Below are 24,242 nucleotides of genomic sequence, written 5' to 3' on the forward strand. Positions count from 1 at the left end.
AATAATAATAATAATAATAATAATAATAATAATAATAAACCTTTGGATTTCTAGCCGCGTACTCTACCGACTTGGCTACGGAGGCGATGAAGACAATGTCGCTTGTAGAGGGATACATTTTTGAGGTCTTTTGAATTTTGGCTAATCAGAGTGCTCCTTTTACCACGTATATTCGACGATAACCCTTTGGGATCAGATAAAATCTACTCGCCGTGAAATTTTATAACAAAATGAAATTTTGTTACAAAATGAAATTTTATAACAAAATGTCAGAAATTTTATTTCATAGTTCTTCCATATTCATTTCAAATGATCGGCAACAGTTGCCATCTAATAAAGTTGATGCGTTTGTTGCTTCTAGTACACAATCGCTTAGAAAAAGAAGTAACAAATACATCAAATGTGGGAGATGAATTTAGAACACCTAAATGTAGCACCTAAAGGACGTACCTAGAACATGACAGATATATGTCCCAAGTGACGACATAAAAACAAATGACTGTTAGAGTGCGAAATTGAGCCAGGTATATAAATACTATATTTGTGGAACATAGTTGCAAATATCAATTAGGTGCAACAAGTAAATAAAAGTAGGTAGCTGAAGTATATACTTAGCACATGAATATCATATGTGCCAAGTATTGGGTACCTAAAAGGTATCTGGGACACCTAAATGGCACATGCCTAGCACATTCGGTGCTGTTAGGGTATTGAATCGAAATACATTCTAATAAACCCAGTGGGTAGCGTAGGTCATACCTTCCATTTTAGACTAACTACTAATGCAAACTGAACAAAAAGAAAGAGAGATAGATAGAAGAAAAGAAGATAAACGAAGAAGAAAGAAAGAGAAAATTAATGGATACTATTTTACTGCTAAAATTTCTATCAGAAAAAACTCTATAATAAAAGTGCAAACTGTATCATATTGAAAAGTTACAAACGTTCAAAAGGAAAATTGGATGTTCCTTATAGATGGAGCTGACTTAGCATGTTTCAAATTTCAAATGTGAATAAAACACTGAATTATAGGATGGAAACAAATTTTATGTCACACTAATAGAAATAAAATTTTGTTTTGAAATAACGAAAGAGCTCCAACAGCACAATTACATAGCAGGTGTAAGCTTATCATGTTTCCTCAGGTACATGGGAATGTGCCCAGTATGTGCCTTATGTTTCTATGAGAGAGAACTCACATGCATGGCAAGTGATAGTTACAGTATATGTCCGCCCCCAAGCACATGCCAGACATGTGCCTAGTATGTTCTTGGCAGAAGCAAATATCGTCCACAGCACGTTATGTACATCCCAGTCATGTGCAGAACATGTGTTTGGGTTGTTTCTTGCATGCTATGTATGTGCCTGGCATGTACTTTATGTACCTCAAATACTTGAAAGGAATATACCTCGCAATTGTCAAATTTACCCCTTATATCATACCCCCTTAAAAAAGTAGTACCCTTGGTGCAATTGATAATTTTGAGTAGGTTCTTATTTTTTATCTCTAACATACGTAAATAATTAACTGATCACATATGAATGAAAGATTCATTTTAATTACCTAACAGCACAGGATGTGCTAGGCATTTATAAATTAGGTGTCCCAGCTACTTTTTAGGTACCCAACACTTGGCACATATGATATTCATGTGCTAAGTATGTACTTCAGCTACCTACAGTTTTAGGTACTTGTTACACCTAATTGATATTTGTAACTATGTACCACAAATATAGCATTTATATACCTGGCTCAGTTTCGCACTCTAACAGTCATTTGTTTTTATGTCGTCACTTGGGACATATATATCTGTCATGTTCTAGGTACGTCCTTTAGGAACATACTGTTTCAGATACTCTAACAGCACAAGATGTGCTAGACATTCGCCATTTAGCTGTTTTAAATTCGTCTCCCACATTTGATGCTTTTGTTGCTTCCTTTTCTAAGTGATTGTGTACTAGAAGCAACAAACGCATTATTTATTAGATGGCAACTGTCGCCGATCATTTGAAAGTGAATATGGATGAACCATGAAATAAAGTAAATAGACACCCGTCATTTTGTTATAAAATTACATGGCGAGTAGATTTTATCTTATCCCATACGGTTATCGTCGAATATACGCGGTTAAAGAAGCACTCTGATTAGCCAAATTCAAAAGACCTCAACAATTTATACCTGTACAAGCGAAATTGACTTCATCGCCTCCGTAGCCAAGTCGGTAGAGTACGTGGCTAGTAATCCAAAGGTTGGTGATTCGCGGCCTTCTCGGATACTTGTTTTTTTTACCTTTTTAAAGTGTTTTTAGACACCTTAATGTAAACGCATTACGCATTACGCATATAGGGGATTTAACATATTTTGAGGGTGTAATTTTGTGATTAATTGACGCTTACGGCATGGGGAACATACCTAGAACATACTAGGCACGTTCCTCAGGTACATGTCAGGCATGTGCTTAGGGACGGACATAGACTGTGACTATCACTTGCCACCCATGTGATTTCTCTCTTAGAGGTACATAAGACACATACTGGACACATTCCCATATACCTGAGGGAACATGATAGGTATATTCCTGCTACATGATTGTGCTGTTAGGGGTGTTATTTATCAGTTATGTCATCTCCTTCTTCTAAATTCAACTCCCAAATATGATGCAGTTGCTGCTTCTCTTTTCTAAATGATTATGTACTAGATTCAAGAAAAGCATCAAATGTAGAAGACGAATTTAGAAGACACAGATGACATAATTGATGAATAACAATTAAAATTAATCTTTGATTCATATGTGATCAGTTAATTATTGACGTAGTTAGGGATAAAGAATAAAAACGTACTCCAAATTATTAATTTCATCAGTAAGGGAAGGGGTTCGGATATGTGAGGTGGGTGTAGAAATTGCGTACCTGAGTGCAAGAGTAACTAAATTTGACACTGCAAAAATAAGACAGAGAAAAAACGGCGCAACGTCCATTCACAGTGTCGTCAACGGCCTCAAGTAAAATTTCGCCATCGCATCTTACCAAAAAAGCACAAAGCGCGAGAAACTGTTGCATGTTACTGCGCATGAGCAAATGCAAACTGCTGACTGTCATTCGTGCGTCACTGCAGATATCAATTATGTGTCGTAAATATCTGAAAAACTATGCACCTAAAGGACATACCTAGAACATAAAATATATATGTCCCATGTGACGACATAAAAAACAAATGATTGTCACAGTGCGAAACTGAGTCAGGTATATAAATGCTACATGTATAATACATAGTCGCAAATATCAATTAGGTGCAAGAAGTACCTAAAACTTTAGGTAGCTGAAATACATACTTAGCACATGAATACCATATGTGCCAAGTGTCAGGTACCTAAATAGTAGCTGGGAAACCTAAATGGCACATGCCTAGCATATCTTGTGCTGTTAGGGAGGGGACATTTTCTAGTCATCTCCGAAGATTTATACGTTCTGAACATCCAGTGTCGATTTCATCTATTGCGAATATAACGTCCTAATTCGCAGAGTTGCAGCCATTATTTTATGCGAAAAAGCGATGCTGCCTGGTGGGGAATCGAACAATTTTTTCAGACTTGAACGTCTTGCAAAATAACCACTACACCACCGATTGCTCTACCCAAACTTTACTCAACAAATTGTGCGGTGTTTCTTTCTAAGAACGATAACACAAAAGTGCTGCAGATTCATGAAGTGTTTCGAATGTCCTGGTCATTTCTTTGCACTTTTCCAACTAACACTTGTAAATCGTCTCTATCATGCTACAGGTGTTTGCTTCCACATTCTTAAGGATTACTCGTCCAGTATAAGCAGTCGATTCTTCGCGATCACTTTCTTTAACAACAAGAAGAAAAAAAACTTCAGCGTGAACAGGATATGAACCCATGTTGGATGACTGTACTGCTTCTAAATCCGCTACGTTATCCCTACACTATCATGTCACATGAAATTAAACCCCAAATATTACTAACTTCAAATCTGAAACGGACCGACTTCTTCTTCTAAGGTTATTTTCACCAAAATGCACAACGAAATTAATTTATTCTGCGACCTAGAAACAAATTAGTGCCCACTAAATGCGAAACAGAATACAATCCAGGAAAAATTACAGAAATAATATCATATTATGCAGTAATTTCACCGTTCAAATTCAAAACTAGGCGAATAATAATAATAATTATAATAATAATAATAATAATAATAATAATAATAATAATTATTATTATTATTATTATTATTATTATTATTATTATTATTATTATTATTATTATTATTATTATTATTCGCGTACTTTTGAACTTGCACGGCAAAATTACTGCATAATATGTTATTATTTCTGTAATTTTCCCTGGGTTGTATGCTACATCATTTAGTAGTGGGCACTAATTTTTCTCCAGTTTGTTGAATAAATGAATTTAGTTGTATCATGCCGGACATAAGTCCTTGACCAGGTAATAGCTACTGCTTAGGAACCAAATGCAGAGTATGAGAATTAAATCTGTCATATCAGTAGTTTGGTGTGGAGAAGAAACTAAATTGTGAACCAAAGGTTTAAGAACAACTGAAGTTATTAAGATAAGCTATGTCAAAGATTATTGGTTTATAGCAACATAAAAAATACGAAAGACGTTTTGAAACGAAGAAAAGTAACGTATAACTTTGTAAACGGAGGCAAAGATATCTAACGTAAACATAGTAAAGACGAATCGTTCACAGCGTAGTGATCGTGGTTCATTCGCCTTTGGTGTACGGGGTCCCGGGTTCAATTCTCGGTTGAGAGCCTTTGGAATTTTAACTGTCCTGGATACGTATGCGTTCGTGTTCCTGTCGTATTTAGTAAAGGTTAAATAAACCTTGTATGCGAGGAAAGTCTTGTGCTCAGGAAGATAAGGTATGATCGGTTGATCTTAAAAAAAAAAAAAAAAAAAAAAAAAGTGGTAAAGGCGGCCGTGCAGTAATCTGGATTGAATTCACGTCATGAAGTATTCTTTTTACTTTAGGATTTTTGGTGGCGATTAATTGGCGATGACACACGTTTTATTATCTTCAAATATTTGAATACTCGGATGTTTCAATACCTCAACTATCAAATGTTCAGTAATAATAATAATAATAATAATAATAATAATAATAATAATAATAATAATAATAATAATAATATAGAAGACAAATTCCGTATGAGGACATATTGCATTAGAATCTTCGCCCTTAACATTAGTCAAAAGTTACAAAATAGTTGGGATTGGAGAGCAGAGTCTGGACCACTAGAACATACCCCTGCGTACGTCTCTACAAGTAGTTAATTGGTGAACGAAAGGTTTCCAGGCAAATTTCATGTAGAAAGTAGGGCTACTGATCTCATAACAGCCCTAAGAAAAATTGTTTTAAGTTTTACGTTCCATGGTTATGCCGGCTAAGTTAAAGGAGACTATGATGAGAGTAAAGTAAATAGTGAAATAAGACATGGGAGGAAACGGGACCCCGAGAAAACCTATACACACGGCGTTTGTTCAGCACATTGCTCACTGCCCTAACACCACAATCACATAGCAGGCATATGCCTATCATGTTCCCTCAGGTACATGGGTATGTGTCCAGTATGTGCCTTATGTACCTCTGAGAGAGAAATCACATGGGTAGCAAGTGATAGTCACAGTCTATGTCCGTCCCTAAGCACATGCCTGACATGTACCTGAGGAACGTGCCTAGTATGTTCTAGGTATGTTCCCCATGCCGTAAGCGTCAATGAATCACAAAATTACACCCCCAAAATAAGTTAAATCGTCTATATGCGTAATGCGTTTACATTAAGATGTCTAAAAACACTTTAAAAAGGTAAAAAAAAAACAAGTATCCGAAAAGGCCGCGAATCACCAACCTTTGGATTACTAGCCACGTACTCTACCGACTTGCCTACGGAGGCGATGAAGACAATTTCACTTGTACAGGGATAAATTGTTGAGGTCTTTTGAATTTGGTAATCAGAGTGCTCCTTTAACCACATATATTCGGCGATAACCGTTTGCGATCAGATAAATTCTACTCGCCATGTAATTTTATAACAAAATGACGAGTGTATATTTACTTTATTTCATGGTTCTTCCATATTCACTTTCAAATGATCGGCGACAGTTGCCATCTAATAAATTTGATGCGCTTGTTGCTTCTAGTACACAATCGCTTAGAAAAAGAAGCAACAAATGCATCAAATGTGGGAGATGAATTTAGAACACCTAAATGGCGAATGTCTAGCACATCTTGTGCTGTTAGAGTATCTGAAGCAGTATGTTCCTAAAGGACGTACCTAGAACATGACAGATATATGTCCCAAGTGACGACATAAAAACAATGGCTGTTAGAGTGCGAAACTGAGCCAGGTATATAAATGCTATATTTGTGGTACATAGTTACAAATATCAATTAGGTGTAACAAGTACCTAAAACTGTAGGTAGCTGAAGTACATACTCAGCACATGAATATCATATGTGCCAAGTGTTAGGTACCGAAAAAGTAGCTGGGACACCTAAATGAGACATACCTAGCACATCCTTTGCTATTAGGGTGGGCAGGAGCTGGGTGGAATAAGGTGAACCATTAAATTCACTAAACTTCAGTAATAATAATAATAATAATAATAATAATAATAATAATAATAATAATAATAAAACTTTTAAATTTGCCCCAAAATTTGGCACAACTTACAAAAAAGTCGGGATTTCTCGGAGTGGGTACGTACCTCTAAGATATAGTAATGCAACTACCCAAATTTTAAACCAAAGCGTTGCAATAAAATTTGATGCAGAAAGTATTGTATTGTACGTTTTAAGGAAAATAACTGTAATAAAAATAAATGACTATCACTGAACAGTAAGGCATATAATAAAATAACTTTTAAGATATGCAAAGTTAATTATAAAAGCTTTGCTACAAAAATACCTGCACAGACCATAAGTCGATGAGCTCCGAAATACGAAGTAACAAAATAAGAGTAAAAGATTCAGTCTACAGAGCAATTGTTCCTTAAGGAATGAACATGCGCTATTTCGAGATAAGACAAGAAATGTTTATGATACTTTTCATCTTGTCTCGATTCTCATTTCCAAAGCGAGACGATCATTTTAGTTAGCCTTGTCCCGTCTCGAATGTAAAATGTTAATTTTCGTCTCGATCTTGTTTCTTTTGTTCTAGAAACGAGGTGAGAAATTCTTCTTCTCACTGGCAACATAATACCAAACCGAAATATTTTTTGTCAAATGTCAATTTGATGCTTATAATGGTATAACCTGGGCAATAATAAGCTTCTAACTTTTAATCTTCTACGAGATTAATATTATTATTATTCCTGAAGATTTGAAAGTCCAAGTACTGACACATCCGAGTATTCGAATGTCTGAAGATAATAAAACTTGTGTCATCGCCGATCAACAACCAATAAAAATCCTAACGTAAATAAGAAATACTGCCTGACGTGGATTCGATCCGAGAACCTCATGATTACTTCCCAGGCGCCCTGATCACTGAACAACGACCACTACGTGATAAACGATTCGTCTTAACTGTGATTACGTTAGATATATTTGCCTCCGCTTACAAACTATGTTATTTTTCTTCGTTTCGAAAAGTCTTTCGTATTTCTTTTATGATGCTATGAGTTAATAAGCTTTGGCATAGTTTACATTAATAATTTTAGTTGTTCTTAAACCTTTGGTTCACAAGTTTGTTTCTTCTACACACGAAACTAGAGATATGACAGATTTAACTCTCATATTCTCCATTTGGTTCCTAGGCAGTCGCCCTTACCTGATCAGGGACTAAATTCATTTATTCGACGAACTGGAGAAAAATTAGTGCCCACTAATAAATGAAATAACATAAAATAAAGGAAAAATTACAGAAACAATAACATATTATGCAGTAATTTCGCTATGCAAGTTTAAAAGTACGCTAATAATAATAATAATAATAATAATAATAATAATAATAATAATAATAATAATAATAATAATAATAATAATAATAAATGTTCACCTTCACAGTATAGTTGTCTATTATTATTATTATTATTATTATTATTATTATTATTATTCGCCTAATTTTGCACGGTGAAATTACGGCACAATATGTTATTCTTTCTGTAATCAACGAAATTAAAAAGTTCGTTACTGAATTCTCTATGTCTGTGTGTCTGCCATCTGTCTGTTTTTTGCGATTGCATTCGATAGAGCATCAAAAACTATCACAGAAAGTGATTAAATTTTTCACGTCACTCTTACCGTTCCCGAGATATTGGCCAAAAACTGGCCGACTTCCAGAAATTTAAGGAGCCATATCTCGGGAACCGTAAGTCATAGAGATATGTTATTGGTGTTGATCAATATCTCAGAGGATGGTAAATATTTTGGTACCAAATAGTACTTGGTGGCCATTGTCTAACTGGCCATTGGTTTGGCTAGTGGCCAGTTGGATAGTGGCCATTGTCTAACTGGCCATTGGTTTGGCTAGTGGCCAGTTGGATAGTGGCCATCAATTAATATTAGTACGAAAATGTTTATCATTTTATTAGGGATTGATTAACACCAATATCATCTCTCTATGTCTTACCGTTCCTGTGATATTGCTCAAAAGATAGTTCCGATTTCGGAAGATTTAAAGAGCCAAATCTCGGGAACCGAAAGTCACACAGTGATCATATTGGTGTTGATCAATATCTAAGAGAATGGTGAACATTTTGGTACCAAATACTAACCGGTGGCCACTGATTAACTTTCTATCGGTCAACTGGCCACTATTCCCCAGATATTGGCCAAACTTTTCGAATTTCGGGATATTTAAGCAATCATATCCCAAGAACTGTAAGTCATAGAGAGATTATATTTTGCTAATTTTTGCGAGAAAGGGAACAAGGTGCGGACAAAAAAAAAAAAAAAAAAAAAACTTCTACATCTAGGAAGAATGACAGTTATCCTTCCAGCTTCATCTCTCCATTCGTTTTAAGTTCGTTCTGGCAATTCTCATGGAGCATTCTCAACTAGTTTTTCCTGGATTGTATTCTGTTTCGCTTACCAGTGGGTACTAATTTGTCTCTAGGTCGTACAATAAATTAATTTCGTTGTGCATTTTAGTGTAAATAACCTTAGAAGAGGAAGCCGGTTCGTTCCAGAGCTGAAGTTGGTAATATTTGGGGTTTAGTTTCATGTGGCATGATAATGTAGGGGTAACGTAGCGGTTTTAGAAGCAGTACAGTTATCCAACATGGGTTCAAATCTTGTTCACGTCGAAGTTGTTTTTTAAGAAACTGATCGTGAGAATCGATTTCTCATACTAGACGAGAAACCCTGAAGAATGTGGAAGCAAACACCTGTATCATGATAGAGACGATTTAAGGGGTTAGTTGGGAAAGGGCAAGGAAATGACCAGGACATTCGAAACACTTCATTCATCTGCAGCGCTTTTCGTGTTATCGTTCTCAGAAAGAAACACCACACCATTTGTTAAGCAATGTTTAGGTAGAGCAAAAGGTGGAGTAGTGGTTATCGTGCAAGAATTTCACGTGTAAAATATCGGTTCGATTCTCCGCCAGATAGTATCGCTTTTCGCATAAAATAATGGCTGCAACTTTGCGAATTACAACGTTATACCAGGAATAGATGAAATCGACACTGGATGTTCGAAACATATAAATCTTCGGAGAAGACTAGAAAAGGGACCCATTTTAGTTATTTCAAAACAAGAGTTTATTTCTATTAGTTTGACACAAAATTTGTTTCCATACTACGATTCAATGTGTTTTATTCACATTTGAAATTTGAAACATGCTAGGTTTGCTACATCTATAAGGAACATCCAATTTTCCTTTTGAATATTTGTAACTTTTCATTATGATATAGTTTAGACTTTTAATATAGGATTTTTCTGATAGAAATTTTAGCAGTAAAATAGCACTCATTCATTTTCTTTCTTTCTTTATCGTTTAGTTCTTTTCCTTCTTTTTCTCTCTTTCTTTTTGTTCAGTTTGCATTAGTAGTCCGGAATTGAAGGTATGACCTACGCTACTTACTGGGTTTATTAGAATGTATTTCGGTTCGGTACCTCTAATGAACACTACTGAATTTGGAACCGAAACAAGCGCCAACAAAGCATGTGTTAAACGTTTCACATTATCCCAGATGTGTCTCGGAGATCTACAATTCTACTGGAAGTTGAGTATTTTATTTGGCCACAAGCTTCGTAATCATTTTGAAAGTGGCTTAATGAATGTTCCAAGCATATGCTATATATTCGTATTATTATTATTATGGCATAATTTCTCAGATCTAGGCGTTCTATATGTCGATATATCGATATCGTCGATATTGATATTGACATATATATATATATATATATATATATATATATATATATATATATATATATATATATATATAAACATTCGATATAGCAATATAGCGACATCAATATATCAACATCCTAAATTTTCGATATTGATATTCGGGGATTAAGGTATAGGGGGCCCCTAAGATTTGCGATGGATGAAGAAAGAAAACTTAATTTTTACAATAATGTATTCTAATTATAGTTTCTTTATGACCACAAATTGCAATGTAAATAAATCTACTTTAAAATTTGCAATATTATATACTGTAACTTCTTAGCCACCAGAATTTTTCTGTTTCCGAAAAGAGAGAACCAAAAAAGCACCTGTCAAAAGCAAGTGCTTCGAACTTTGACATAGAATTAGTCATAAAAAGTTTTTTTTTCTTTTGTTTTTTTCTCGGAGGTTTCCATCCCTTTTCGCCTTTCGGACCGCTCATTGAGAGCAAGTGCACACATGAAAACTATATGCAGACATGCTCTTAGCCAGAATCAGAGATTTTGAAAAGGAAAAGGAAAGGAAGTTATTATTATTATTATTATTATTATTATTATTATTATTATTATTATTATTATTATTATTATTATTATTATTATCATCATCATCATCATTAAAATAATTGGGTTTACAACTTGAATCCCATCTGTTTATCTTGCATGTGAGGGCCGCAAGTTTGCTACGCCACCAGTGTCCCCTATTCTGTGTTTGTCCGTCTTTCCGTTTAGTTTGGATGTTTAATTTTGTGCTGTTAAGCTTTTATATTACACCTTTACATTATGCAACCTTTTGTCTTCTTTTTATGAGATTTCTTTTGGAAAAATTCTAGTAAATGCTTTTCTCTAATATCTATTTCTTACCATTCGTCTTGTTTGAACTGCTTAAGTAAGAACAGTTTGTAACTTTTTGCCATTCATTGCCATCGCGAAAATAAAGTCGTCATTCTTAATAATTTATTTTATTACCTTGTTCGCAGTTTGCCACACTGCTATATTAGTAACAAAATTGAGGTTTGGTCCATAGTCTTTCTAATACTCAACCACTCGAACGACTCTAATTTTGGTGCCTAGTATTACAGGAAAGGAAGAATTGCAGGTGGTAATGCACTTTTGGAGTTGTTCATACGTATGTCGACCGGAACCATTCAGGAGGGTTCCGTTATTTTAAATTAAAATTTCCTTTGACTAACATGTTCCAATTGGTTGAACTTTATTACAAATTACAATAAGTTTCCCTGTTACAGAAAATCTTTGTCTTTCATTTCTCTTCAACAAATTTCTACGATTAGTACACATTGCATTTAATGATGTTTTCGCATTTATTCTTTTTATCAAACCTGAACTTCGATGGTCCATAGCTCGTGAACAAAAACCGTGCAACTCATAATATATTTTATGCGTATTAAACTTGTCAAGATCTTCCCTCAAGCCACGTTTGATCAAGATTGAATGAGCTGCATCGATTACATACGATATACAGTGTACTTATGATTAAAAATAATAAGTGAATTTAATTTCACAGTATAAAACTACGGTAGACTTAAAAAGAAATATGAATTCAACATTACTGTGAATTTCTGGTTGCAATAGAGGGATAAGGTTAAAGATAGATCCTGTTCCTCGGATGCTGAATTCATATCAAAAGCCATTACCCGCTTTGGAGCAGGGTATTTGCTCTATGGACATTAATATTGTAACCGGAAGTGCTAATTTATATTTGACTTCCGGTTGCAATAGAGGAATAAAACCAGAGGTGAAGTACGAGGGTCATTTAACTCGAAGTGGCAACATAGTTGTGAAATGGAATGTAGTGAATCACTCACCTCAAGAAGCTTGCAGTCCTTCGGTGTAGTCTCCGCCAGCCTGTTGAACCGTTTGCCAGATATCTGGTAACCGTTGAATACTTGCCAAAGCCCCACATTCTGAGAGGGTGTTGACAGTGCGCCTTAAGGCACGAACAATGCTGGGAATGTCTCTGAAACGTTTGTCCCTGAGAGGTTCTTTCGTTTTTGGGAAAACATCAAAATTGCAGAGGCTCCGGGAAGTATGGCCGATGCTCCAGTGCCTCCTAACCTCATCGTCGTAACAGAGTCTGCACTGGATGGGCTGTATGGCATCTGGCAGTGTCGAGTAGGAGAACTGGTCCAGACTCCAGGAGGTGTGGACGTTTGCGCCGCAATGCTGGTCGCAAATGGTGACTGAGGTATGAAGCATAGTATTCAGCATTGACGGTAATGCTTCGTGGAACTTGATGCGACAGGAGAATGCCTTCGTGGTTGTATGACATTATCATCATCACGTTTACCATTGCTGGTTCTTGCCTAAGCTTTTTCGGTCGTGGAGATTCTGGGTGGCGCCATTCACTCTACTGACGTTTCAATTCAGGCTCCTAGGATTTTCCTCAAATTTCGTCACTTGCAATAATGCGGTGCAAGAAGTCATCACCTTCCTCATTGTAACGTTGAAGGTGTAGGCGCACACATTCCCACCTATGCCAATTTTGAACCTCGGTCAGAGCATGGAATACCCATACAGCTGCAATTTTGCATTACAAGATCTTGTGATAGCATGCAGAACACTGATCCGTGAGAAATGTCCAGCTCCTGCGCCAATTCACTGTAAGTCCAGCGCCGATCACCGTTAAGCAGTGTCCATATTCTTGCAAGATGAATTTCGTCCGTAGCCGCTCGCATATGTCCTCAACCGTGCAATTTGTCTGTTGAGTGTCATCCTGCCTGAAATGCTGCAACCCACTGTCCGATACGGTAGAGCAGCTTCACCACAGGCCTCTACTAATCCTCTGTGAATCGTCCTAGCATTTCGCCCTCGTGTCACCTGGAATTTGATAAACACACGTTCTGCACACGTGAACATTGCGTTAGGGCGGTATTTCGCACAACAATCACTTTAACAATGTCTACTCACCACACACACCGTAATATGGGACCGCAGCAGCGTTGAACTGACTCGTACACTCCACGGAACACACTACATTCGTCATTTGTCTCCTGCCTACACGACACTCCAATCGTAGCAGTGTTGCCAGTTCAAGCTAAATGATCCTAGTATGTATTTGCGCTACTGAATTCACACCAAGAAAACTGTATGCTAGTACATATTTTCCTTTTATCGATTGTGCCATCAATGTTGTAACCGAAAATCGTAAATTTGCACCTCCTCCGGTTTTATAGATGGAAAAAAGTCAAGATCAAACTCATTTTTGGGATGTTGAATCTGTGTGACGAAAACGGCTTTTCTATATCTCTTAAAGTGTTTGCTCTATGGAAATAAATATTGAAATCGAAAATACTAGTAAATTTCTTCTACCATCGGTTTTAGTAAGGTATTGCAGGTGGTGATAGTATGGTCATCTATCTGGTATGGCTGAATTGATTGCAAAATGCCTTTTCTCAATAACTTTTACTGTTCTTGCTTCTTGGAAATCAGTATTGAAACCGGGAATTCTAGTAAATTTCAACCACTTCCATTTTAGGTAATATTGTGAGTGATCATGGTAGTTCTTTTGAAACGCTGAATCAATTACTTTTTTTTAAAAAAATGCTTCTCGATATCTTTCACCGTTATTGTTCTATGACGATTAATGTTGAATCCAGAAGTGGTTCGTTTCTACCAGTTTCGGTTTGAATAGAGGTTTAGCTGAGGAATTGAAATCTATATTTAGAACGCGGAATTGATATTTTAAATAAAAACGCTTCTAAGTATCATTTAGCGTTTTTGCTCTACAGAAATCAATGTTGATACCGGAAGTACTAGAAAAATTTAACCACTTTCTATTTTGGTAGAGTATCGCGGATAATGATGATGCGCTCTCTTGAGACGCTAAGTCGATTGCAAAACTAGGCATGTCTCTATCTGTTCACTTCCATCTACTACTGCATTCTACTGAACTGTAACGACTTTTTATGTTTAAAAATAATTATTCATTTTTCAATAATTGTAAATGTTTATAAGTTCAGTAACTTACCATGAATAGAGTCAACTAGAAGTGTTTTTGTAACGAAGGAATAACAACATGAACTGTGAAATATCTTCTCACAAACTGTCGAGAGTTGAGAGTCGACAAACTTTACTTTTTCGTCTACGGATTACTTCGAAACCGCGGTAGCCAGAATTAGCCCAGAATAGGGAACTTATATTAAGAAAATGAAAATCTTAGGAAAATTCAGAAGTCTTTTAGTCTGAGATAAAAAAAACAATAAAATCTCTAATTTCTAGTTCTGTTAGTCTTGTAGCTCTTAGTCCGTACCAAAGTACTGATAGAAATATGGCCAATGAATTATGACTATTCATTGTAGAACATTCCACTTTAATATCACAGGAAATTCATCTTCCGGCTTGCTTGGTTGTGAAAAGTTATAGAGTGTATTGGTATACCATGTAAAGTATGTGTACAGATTTGTGATAACAATCAGAAACAGAAGTAAAAGGTAAATTACAGTAATAGTTTTCTTTTAATTTTTGTATTCAAGGGGAGACGGAAAACGTACTTTTAACATTTGTTTTTCTTAAAATTTCTATTCGGGTTCATACCCTTCCCCCTCAACATTGAATACGGAAATGGAGAACTTATTTAGAATTTGATTGTTGATTCCAGTATATTTCAAGCATCACTTCTCGGATCTGGGCCTGTGATATGTCGATATATCGCTATCGCCGATATCTTTATTATAATATATCAACATTCGATATCGCGAATATATGGACATGAATATATCATTCTAAATTTTCGATATCGATATTCGGGGGGCGGCGAGGTATAAGGGACCCCTAAGACTTGCGATGGATGAAGAAATTAAACTTACTTTTTACAATATAGTTTTCTAATCGTAATATCTTTATTACCACAAATTGCAATGTAAATACATCCACTAGCAAATTTGCAATACTATATGGTATAATTTCTTAGGCGCCAGAACTTTTCTGTTCCCTGAAAAAGGAAACAAAAAATCACGTGCAAAAGCAAGTGCTTCGAACTTTGAACTAGAATTTACCATAAGAAAGTTTTTTTTATTTCTCTCTCTTGGAGATTTCCACCCCTTTTGGCCATTGGGACCTCTCATTGACAAAACGTGCACACATGATCGCTATAAGCATTCATGCTCTTAGGCTGAGTCAGAGATTTTGAAAAGCAAACGACTTTTTAATAATAATAATAATAATTATTATTATTATTATTATTATTATTATTATTATTAACAATGGGGTTTACAACTAGGGTCTCATTTTTTTATCTTGCATGGGAGGACTGCAAGTCTGCTACGCCACTGGTGTCCCCTATTCTGTGTTTGTCTCTTTTTCGTTTCGTTTGGCTATTTGTTTTTGTGCTGTTAGGTTTTTACATGAAACCTTTATATTATATAACTTTTTCTTTTTATGAGTTTCTTTTTTTGGGTGGGGAGGGGGGAAAGAGAGAAATGCTTTCTTCTTATATCTGTTTCTTACCATTCATCTTTTTTGAACTGCTTAAGTAAGTCATTTTGAAACTTTTGATGTCATCCAACTCCGTCACAATAATAAAATTGTCATTCTTAACAATTTGTTTTATTCTCTTATTTGCAGTTTGCCACACTGATATATTTGTAACAGAATTGAGGTTTAGTCCAACGCCTTTCCAATTTGCAACCAAACCCAACCGCCGAGCTTTTTGGGTTGCCTGCTATTGCAGGAAAAGGAGAATTGCAGGAGGTGATGCACTTTTGGAGTCATGTATACATATAACCACTGAACAACACATTTAATCAGCACTACACTGAAAAAAAAGATAATTTAGCATATTAAAAAGTCACAACCTAAAAGAAAACCAGTATATTGAAGTCAAAAAATATTTTTGTTATAAAATTATCTAAAAAAAATCAACTAATAATAATAATGATTTTCAAAATAAGGCAGCACATATGTTTCTGTGGAAGTTTTGAAAGCAGCAAAGTTTCTCTTAACATACCTGCGATGCTACTATATATTTATAACCTGCGGAACCACATGTCCCAAATAAATTGCTGTATAACTTTAGAAGTATGAGCTCGATTTTAGTGATCTGAGTATCAAAATGAAGGTTAAAGGAAGACAAACAAATATTAAACTGAAAACTTTCACTTCAAAGTTAATAGTTTTCTCGAAATAAAATGAAATAGCTATATATCTGTAATGTATTTGAAGGTATGCTGGCCACCGTATTAAAAGGGTATACCCCTACTTAGATTGTTCTATACTTTTTGTATATTCAATAAGAACATAAAATAAAACAATTGGTTTCATTTCTTTTGCAATTAGTCCTAGGTTAAATCGTATTTTTACTGGACTAATGTTTGTTTGTCTCCCTTTCTCATGTGTGTGTACACGTTTTCTATTTCCACATCGGTTTAGTTTTTCGTTATGTGTTTCCACAATTGTAAAAATATTTGTTCATGTGCTGTTCTGTACCTACACTGCATGTGTCTCCCTACAACCATTCGGCTACATATTGTATTTCATATTTACAATCTCACTGTTGGCCACCGCACACAGCGGGTTTAACAATGCCCACTATCTTGTGCGTGTGTAAGATATCGACTTGGTACAAATGAATTATTGTTACCAGCTGGAAAACCTCACCATCCATACCTATTTTGACCCACCTTTACTTAGTAGATTATTCGGAATCCCTACCAGAGTTGGCGTGGGTCAATGAAAACTTGACCCACGACCCACTGACCCACCACCCACCGTGACCCACTCTGACCCACCACCCACCATGACCCACTGTGACCCACTGTGACCCACCATGACCCACCACCCACCATGAACCACTCTTATCCACTTTGACCTACTCTGACTCACCATAATCCATCGTCATCAACTCTGAACACTATCCACGGCCTCTTCTGAACTGACTAAAGAGTTTACAGTTGTAATAAAACAAGACTGTGAAATTGTCACTAATCGGAGTTTAAATTTCTAGTCAATCGCTCAAGCACCACTCTGTTACAATAACAGTGGATCTGACCTTTACGATATAAACTGGTAAAGTGTTTGTTAGTGAGGAAATTGAAACAGTTCGAGGTGGGGGGAAATTAGTGTTTCCCTAAAAGATACTTGTACTAAGAGAGTATTCTTTCAAGTGTTAATTTCTGAACGCATTCCAAAAGAAACTTCTATTCGCAGGAAAATACCCCTGTACAATATGGAAAAAGTTATGGTTTCTCAGTTCACAGTCTTTTTCTCACAAAAGGCTTGAAAAATCAGTTGTTCATAGGGTATAAAGGTGCTCGGGTACCCTCTGTAAGAGCATCTCCATAAAGTATGCTCATAATTGTAATTTGTGTAATCACTAAAACACCACGTTAAATTAAAGTTACAAATATGCATAATTGCAATTATTATGAATATTTATTCAAAGTAGTTTACCTAAAGCAAAGAAGAGACTTACTAAAAATTAGGTATAAAGTTGAATAACACAAATAAGCCATTAGTAATACAAGTAAACATTTTCCGTAACTGGTAATTTTCCACCTTAAAACAAATCTGAAATCGGATTTATTTCCTGTTGGTAACTTTTTGGCGGTAAATCATCCGCAGTGGAATGATGTCCATCCTTCAGCCAAGAAATAACTAGCTCGTTTACTTTGAGCTTGTCTAGCGCTGGGCCATTAACATTGATGAGCAACAAGTTAGATAATGTTTGAGCACTTAGTGTATTTCTAATATCAGTCATCTGTAAATTCATAAGGGGAAATCCCCGTTCGCACTCTGTCGTGGAAATTGATAATATTTCCACCCGATTTCTGCAACTTCTCATCGACAATCTGCTTGTTAGACTTAAGTCTGATAACGATTTTTCTTGGTCAGGTTTGAAATACTCAGCAAGAAATATCAACTCTCTATCACCATACATCTTTTCCATATCGACCATGTCAGTTGGCAATGTCGACCCATGTAGAACAGAAACTTCATCTACCACGCCTTCGATAGGGAATCTTGTGAATAAATTATCAATTAAAGCCTGATAAACTGATGATTTCTTATTTGTTCATAAATTTAATTTTTGTAATTACACATGAAGGTTTGATACCATTACCAAGTTCCCTCCCCCGTCTAGAAAGCGAAAGGGAACGAGGTTCCTGGAAAGTGTTCAGAGGTGAATGGGAATTTCCCTCCTTCTTCAACTTCAATTATCACACTGCTGTTTGCCATGTTCCAAATTACGAGGAATTTCAATTAAATTATCATAGTATAATTATTTCCATGTTGAATTATCAATACTTTTCAGTGGAAAAAAGGATGAAATTTCAAAGTTCCAAATCAAAGTAAGTAGACCAACGTAAAGGGGGAAAAAGTGTAAAATTTTCCGTACAATTATGCGTACAATCCAAACTTAAAATTTCCATGTAATTAAGCTTAGAGTACAAATTTTATGCCTATTTTTCTCACAACTGGGTTGATTGCCCTGTGCTGTAAGCGCTCCATATAATAAACATAAGCTTCAGCAATTATTATAGCAGAAAGCAATGGATATATGAAGCCAAGCACTGTATTTTTTGTTTCTAATTTTTTTCTTAAATAACATCGATCGTTTTCGATCATTTTTACAACCCCCCCCCCCACATAAAGGAGAATTTTAAAAATGCTAGGACACACTCTGTTTATTTTCAGTAAAGAGTTAATACACAGAATTTCATCTCCGTAAGTTTAACGGTTTGCGAGATACTAATTTTTTTCGCAAAAATTCGGATCCTCACTACCTCCTTAGGATATTATGCATTATTATAAAAGCAATATAACATCCCAATTTGGATTAAGGCCTAACTATATACCAAAAATAATTTCATTTCACTTTGCAATTTGACCGTGATGATCAGGCACACATAGTTACATTCAATTTTTTTATATATATATATAATAATTTATATGTTACAGTGATTCAAAAATGTATTTTTTCCAGTAGTTAGCTCTAAAAACTTACAGGTCTCGAAAGCCAAGTACTAGTATAAGTCCAATTGCTATTTTTACTATTAAAAATATCAATATCCAAAAGTGCCTGAAGATCTTTTTTCACTTGGTTAGATTTACTCACCTCAGGTAAGTAGACAGAAACAAGTGGAAAAGAAAGGGAAATGAAGGTCTTGAAAGTAAAACGGTGAAAAATTTACCAGTCTTCATAAGATACTCTCTACAATGCAGTGAGCAGAGAGGGTCGGTAGATCATACTGAGTCGGTGGGTCGCAGTGGGTGGTGGGTCACAGTGGGTCATGGTGGGTGTTGGGTCACAGTAGGTCATGGTGGGTGGTGGGTCCCAGTGGGTCATGGTGGGTGGTGGGTCCCAGTGGGTCATGGTGGGTGATGGGTCACATGCTGTTGACCCACGAACCACTGACCCACCCAGAAAATTTGACCCACTTGACCCACTGACCCACTCCATCTCTGATCCCTACGTCATTTTGGACAATCCATTGCCCATGCATCGTGTGGTTTCAATTCATTCATGTTTAAAATTTAAACATGAATGACTGAAGGACATGAACATGACTAGGTATGACTTCGACAGCGATTGAGTAAGCCGAGCTCTTTATAATTGCATAGTTTCTTTAACTTTACGAGGAAATATCAAAAAGGTCGTGCAATCACCTAGAAGGTGACCAACTACGAACCCCTCGGACATGCTTTTAATAGTTAGGTCCTTGTATGTTAACCATGCAAATTCTGAACTCGTTAGAGCATTTTTTCTTTTCTGCAAGTAAATCACTGAAAGTGAGATGATTGAGAAGCTTGAGGCACGGAAGGTCATTAAGTTCTTCAATCTTCAGAGGAAATCAGCAAAGCAGATCCACGAAGAGATAAAAGAAGTTTACGTTGATAAATGCCAATCCTGCGAGATGGTATCCAAGTGGAAAGGGCAATTACAAACTGGACACATGATCATCGTGGACGCCTCTAGATGTGGAAAACCATCTTTCATTGATGATGTCGCCTTGACGGAGAAAGTTGAGATCATACTGGAAAACAGAAAGATAACTATTGAAAGTGTTATATGTGCAATATATATGAATTATGGATCTGCCTGGAACATCATTCACAACCAGCTGCATCTTTGGAAAGTATGAGCACGGTGGATGCTACGACTGCTCACACTTCCCAGAAGAGAAATCGCGAGGACGCTGCAAGAGAAATGTTGCACCACTGTGAGGTGGATGAAGATGACTTTTTTGGCAGACTATTGGCAACGGATGAGAGTTGGGTTTATCTTTATGACAGAAACAAAGGAAATGAGCAAACGATCAAAACACCCTCCTCTTGCACCCCCAAAAAGTCACGAGTACAGAGGTCTGCAACCAAGGTGATGGTTTCCGTTTTCTGGGACTGTGAAGAGGTCATCATGACAGATTACCTATCACAGGAACAAAGTACTACTAGTACCTATTATTCCCATTTACGAGAGGAACTGAAGAAGAAACGTCGTGGATTGGTCACAAAAGTGGTTCTGCTGTTGGCAGACAATGCACCAGCTTACTTCGCCCATGCATCCATGATAAAGGCAGTGGAATTAGGATATGAAACATTACCCCACTCCCATATTCACCCGACCTAGCACCAAGTGACTTCTTCCTCTTTCCAGGAATGAAGTGTCCACTCAGAGGACTCCATATTGACAGTAGGGATGACATCATTTCTGAGGTTGAACTGTGGTTACTAAAATTAATGTAACAACAAAATTAGCTATTTTCACTAGAATTCTATCACTAAGAGGGTTGCTACCCTTTCTGTTTCCTAGCTAAACCACAAACTTTTGCATAATGGGGTTATGGAAAGTGAAGAACCGCTAGCAAAAATGTGTCACTAGGTACGGTGATCACGTAGAGAAAGATTACTACTATCATGCTATCAGATGAACTTCTTCTAGATGATTCTACAAACTTTTTGATAAACCTCCGTATGTCCTTAAAATGTTCATTTTCACCATACTTTCGGCAGTTTATATACATTTCCGAAACGACACGTTGTACAACAAATGTTATTGAGATTTTTGCTCATTTTTATGAGGACTCGCTTCCCAAAGTTTGTCGGTTGAATTTTTTGGTGTCGCAAAATTATGTATTCCATACAAATACATTAATGTATTTGTATGAATGCTTGCTTCAGCATAACTTCGGAATACCTAAAGCAATTTCAACCAAACTTGGTACACATATGTCTTACAATCAGAAAAATATACTTTTGGAGTAAGTTACCCGATAGGGTGGGCTTTGGAAGGGGATGGCATGTAACTATAAACCAAAACGACATAGTTTTCAGGGACGCTGAAATCAATAGTGACGTTCCAAACGCCGTTGGAAACAAAGTTCAGCCCCATTGGCAAAAAGGTGGAAACAGACAAAAAATAAAATGTCCAAAATGACTGAACGTAGTGTCGAATTCATAGTTTTCGCGGTCGGGGAAAGCGGTTGAATCGGTTTGAAATTACTTTTGAAAGATAGTACCCACCTCAAACTTGTTTTTTAATCAATTTGATTCAAGTGAGTATTCTATTAGGGTAAGGTGTTTCAAAATTTATGCCAAAATTAGAGTGTCTTATGGATTTTTACCGTTACACTTCCATTGAAATACAATCCTAATGGAGAAGGGAATTCAAATATGTTTCAGAAACCTATTTTCCTCGTGCGAATAACGAGAATTTCAGCTAGTAAGGAAATAAAGACAAACAAAATATCAATCCTAAGCAAATTCCGACACATACCTGTAGAAGAATCATAATTTTTTATTTCTTTCTGACTCTTCTTCCTTTCATGAAAAGAAACATTGATTTTTGTGCTCTATCATACTTGTATAAACCGCGCTGAAACAATAGGCAGGGTAAGTTGTTCGCCTACCCATCTCCATGTTGATCTCTTCCCTTTCTCCCAAAGTAGGTTGACTTATATCCTTTTAAAAACTGAACAACAAATGGATATTAATATGTCAGTACATATAGAGTGCAGATTGCTCCTTGGTTAGGTTGGATGTTGCTAATTTTTAACATGAACATTATGCTGGAATGGGGAACATATTTCTCAAGAGAAATGTAACAGTGTAAAGAACATAAAATAAAATATAATATAATGTAGATATTTATTTGAGCTTTAAGATAAACGTATTTTATTCTAACTAGATTAGTGTATCATGTGGACTAAAATTTGTTTTCAGTGTGAGGTTAGACACACACTATTTCTAAAATAACTTTTGTGTATGTTCTCTCTCTCTCTCTCTTTGCCTAAGAACTGAGTATAATGAAATGGAAAATGAACCAATTTGTGAAAAGAAAAGTACAATACGCTTCTGAAGATAAAAAAGTAATTAGTTCCTGTCAATTGTTAATAAGCTTTCCTTTGTTTCTTACCACGGAACACTTGAAACCAGTGATGATGAATCTAGAAAAGTTTTGCGTCAGCGTCGTTTCAGAACGTTTGGTCTCCTGTAACATGAAAGAAAGAACAAAAGCACGAAAGCTTCAAGGATGTCCCACGATCCCATGTCAAGGACGGAACTCAGAAATTCCCATTTCACAATTCATCCAACGGTTTTACTGGAAGTTAACTATCTAAGTTTGTGCTTACGCTTTGGTACAGATAATTCAACCTCAAAATGGCGCTGACTTATCGAGATTACCAATGTGAAAACTCACTGTTATAATGTAAGCTGCATTATTAATCATGTCTATGTATGAAAGTATTTTCAGCCTTCACTCATTTGTTAAATGCCGTTATATTAAATTAATGAAAACAAATAAATAAAAACATCCTTTCGTGGCAATTAACATCCTTACATAATAGAAAATCAATGCTTTTATCTTGGCTTTCTAGGTCTCCTCGTTTTCCTGGATTGTTTATGGCTATATAAATAAATGATTCATTCATACTGTTATTTTTTCCTTCAATAAGCTCTGATTATAAAAGCAAGAACAAAAGTCGTTATTGAAGTATCAATTATTCAATTTTGTTCTATGAAAACAAAATACGAGTGAGTATATGTATTTATAATTTCTTGGAAAGTCATGTTCAAAAATAAATATTATATAACAATAAACAGATACAGGAACAAAGGAGTATATGTGGCAAATTGCTCAGAAGTGAGATAAATTCAAAAATTTCGAGTAGATATTTACAAAATGGAGATGGTCAAGGAATAATAAGTTTTTAAAGAAATGCATTTCTCACTCAAAGAATTTCTTTCGACGAAACCCTTTCTCGAACTTTGCAGTGATCAATAAACTTTAAAGCTACATTCCTTTGGGAAATTATAATGATACGAGTATGATTTATTTTTCGTCTTCTCAATTCATTTACCAGAGTCATGATTATTTAATTTAGTGCATCATAGTGCTGTCCGTGGCAGCTCTTGAAGAAAGTCATATTGGTGAAAAATATAATTTTATCCCTAGAAGCTAAAACAAGAAAACTTACCTAATGTATTATTTTTTGTACACAAAGATTGTCAATACTGGGCATTGTTCTGTATCATCAATTAAATGACTGTTTACATAAAGAAATTTGGAAAAAATACACAATCATGCCTTGCCTTTGTTTTGCACTATATTTAAAATGTACTCGTATTTAGCTATTTCAACGTACTCCTTTGCAGTCTAATACCAGTGTGCATGTGCATTTTGATTTACGCTGGTGGTACATAATTGTAAGCTTTGATTAGCACTGTGGGGCAATTGGAAAGTTTTTGAGTTAATAGATAGCTGAGTCAAATCAGAAACTATGTTAGGAGTTTGAATATCAATTATGCATCACCCATTAGAATGGGCACCATGTGGTTTGACTAATACCATTCAAGGGCTGTAGAGCCAGGGAGTAACTTTATTTAATTATTCTAGCACAATTAT

The 24,242-nt window shown here is 35.8% G+C and overlaps 1 protein-coding gene across 1 annotated transcript; it reads left to right on the forward strand.

Moving 5' to 3' along the window:
* The first annotated feature begins 20,477 nt into the window (after positions 1-20,477).
* On the forward strand, positions 20,478-20,966 carry LOC145687337 (histone-lysine N-methyltransferase SETMAR-like). Its single transcript, XM_081760793.1, has one exon. It carries the CDS (start codon positions 20,478-20,480, stop codon positions 20,964-20,966), a length of 489 nt encoding a protein of 162 aa, XP_081616919.1.
* The last annotated feature ends 3,276 nt before the right edge of the window (positions 20,967-24,242 follow it).

Source organism: Thermobia domestica, chromosome 6 (genome assembly GCF_964235325.1).
Source record: "Thermobia domestica chromosome 6, izTheDome1.hap1.1, whole genome shotgun sequence".
NCBI classification, from domain to species: Eukaryota; Metazoa; Arthropoda; class Insecta; order Zygentoma; family Lepismatidae; genus Thermobia; species Thermobia domestica.

Coding starts and splice junctions, on each gene's coding strand:
- LOC145687337 (XM_081760793.1), top strand. CDS start 20,478: ATGAGCACGGTGGATGCTACGACTGCTCACACTTCCCAGAAGAGAAAT.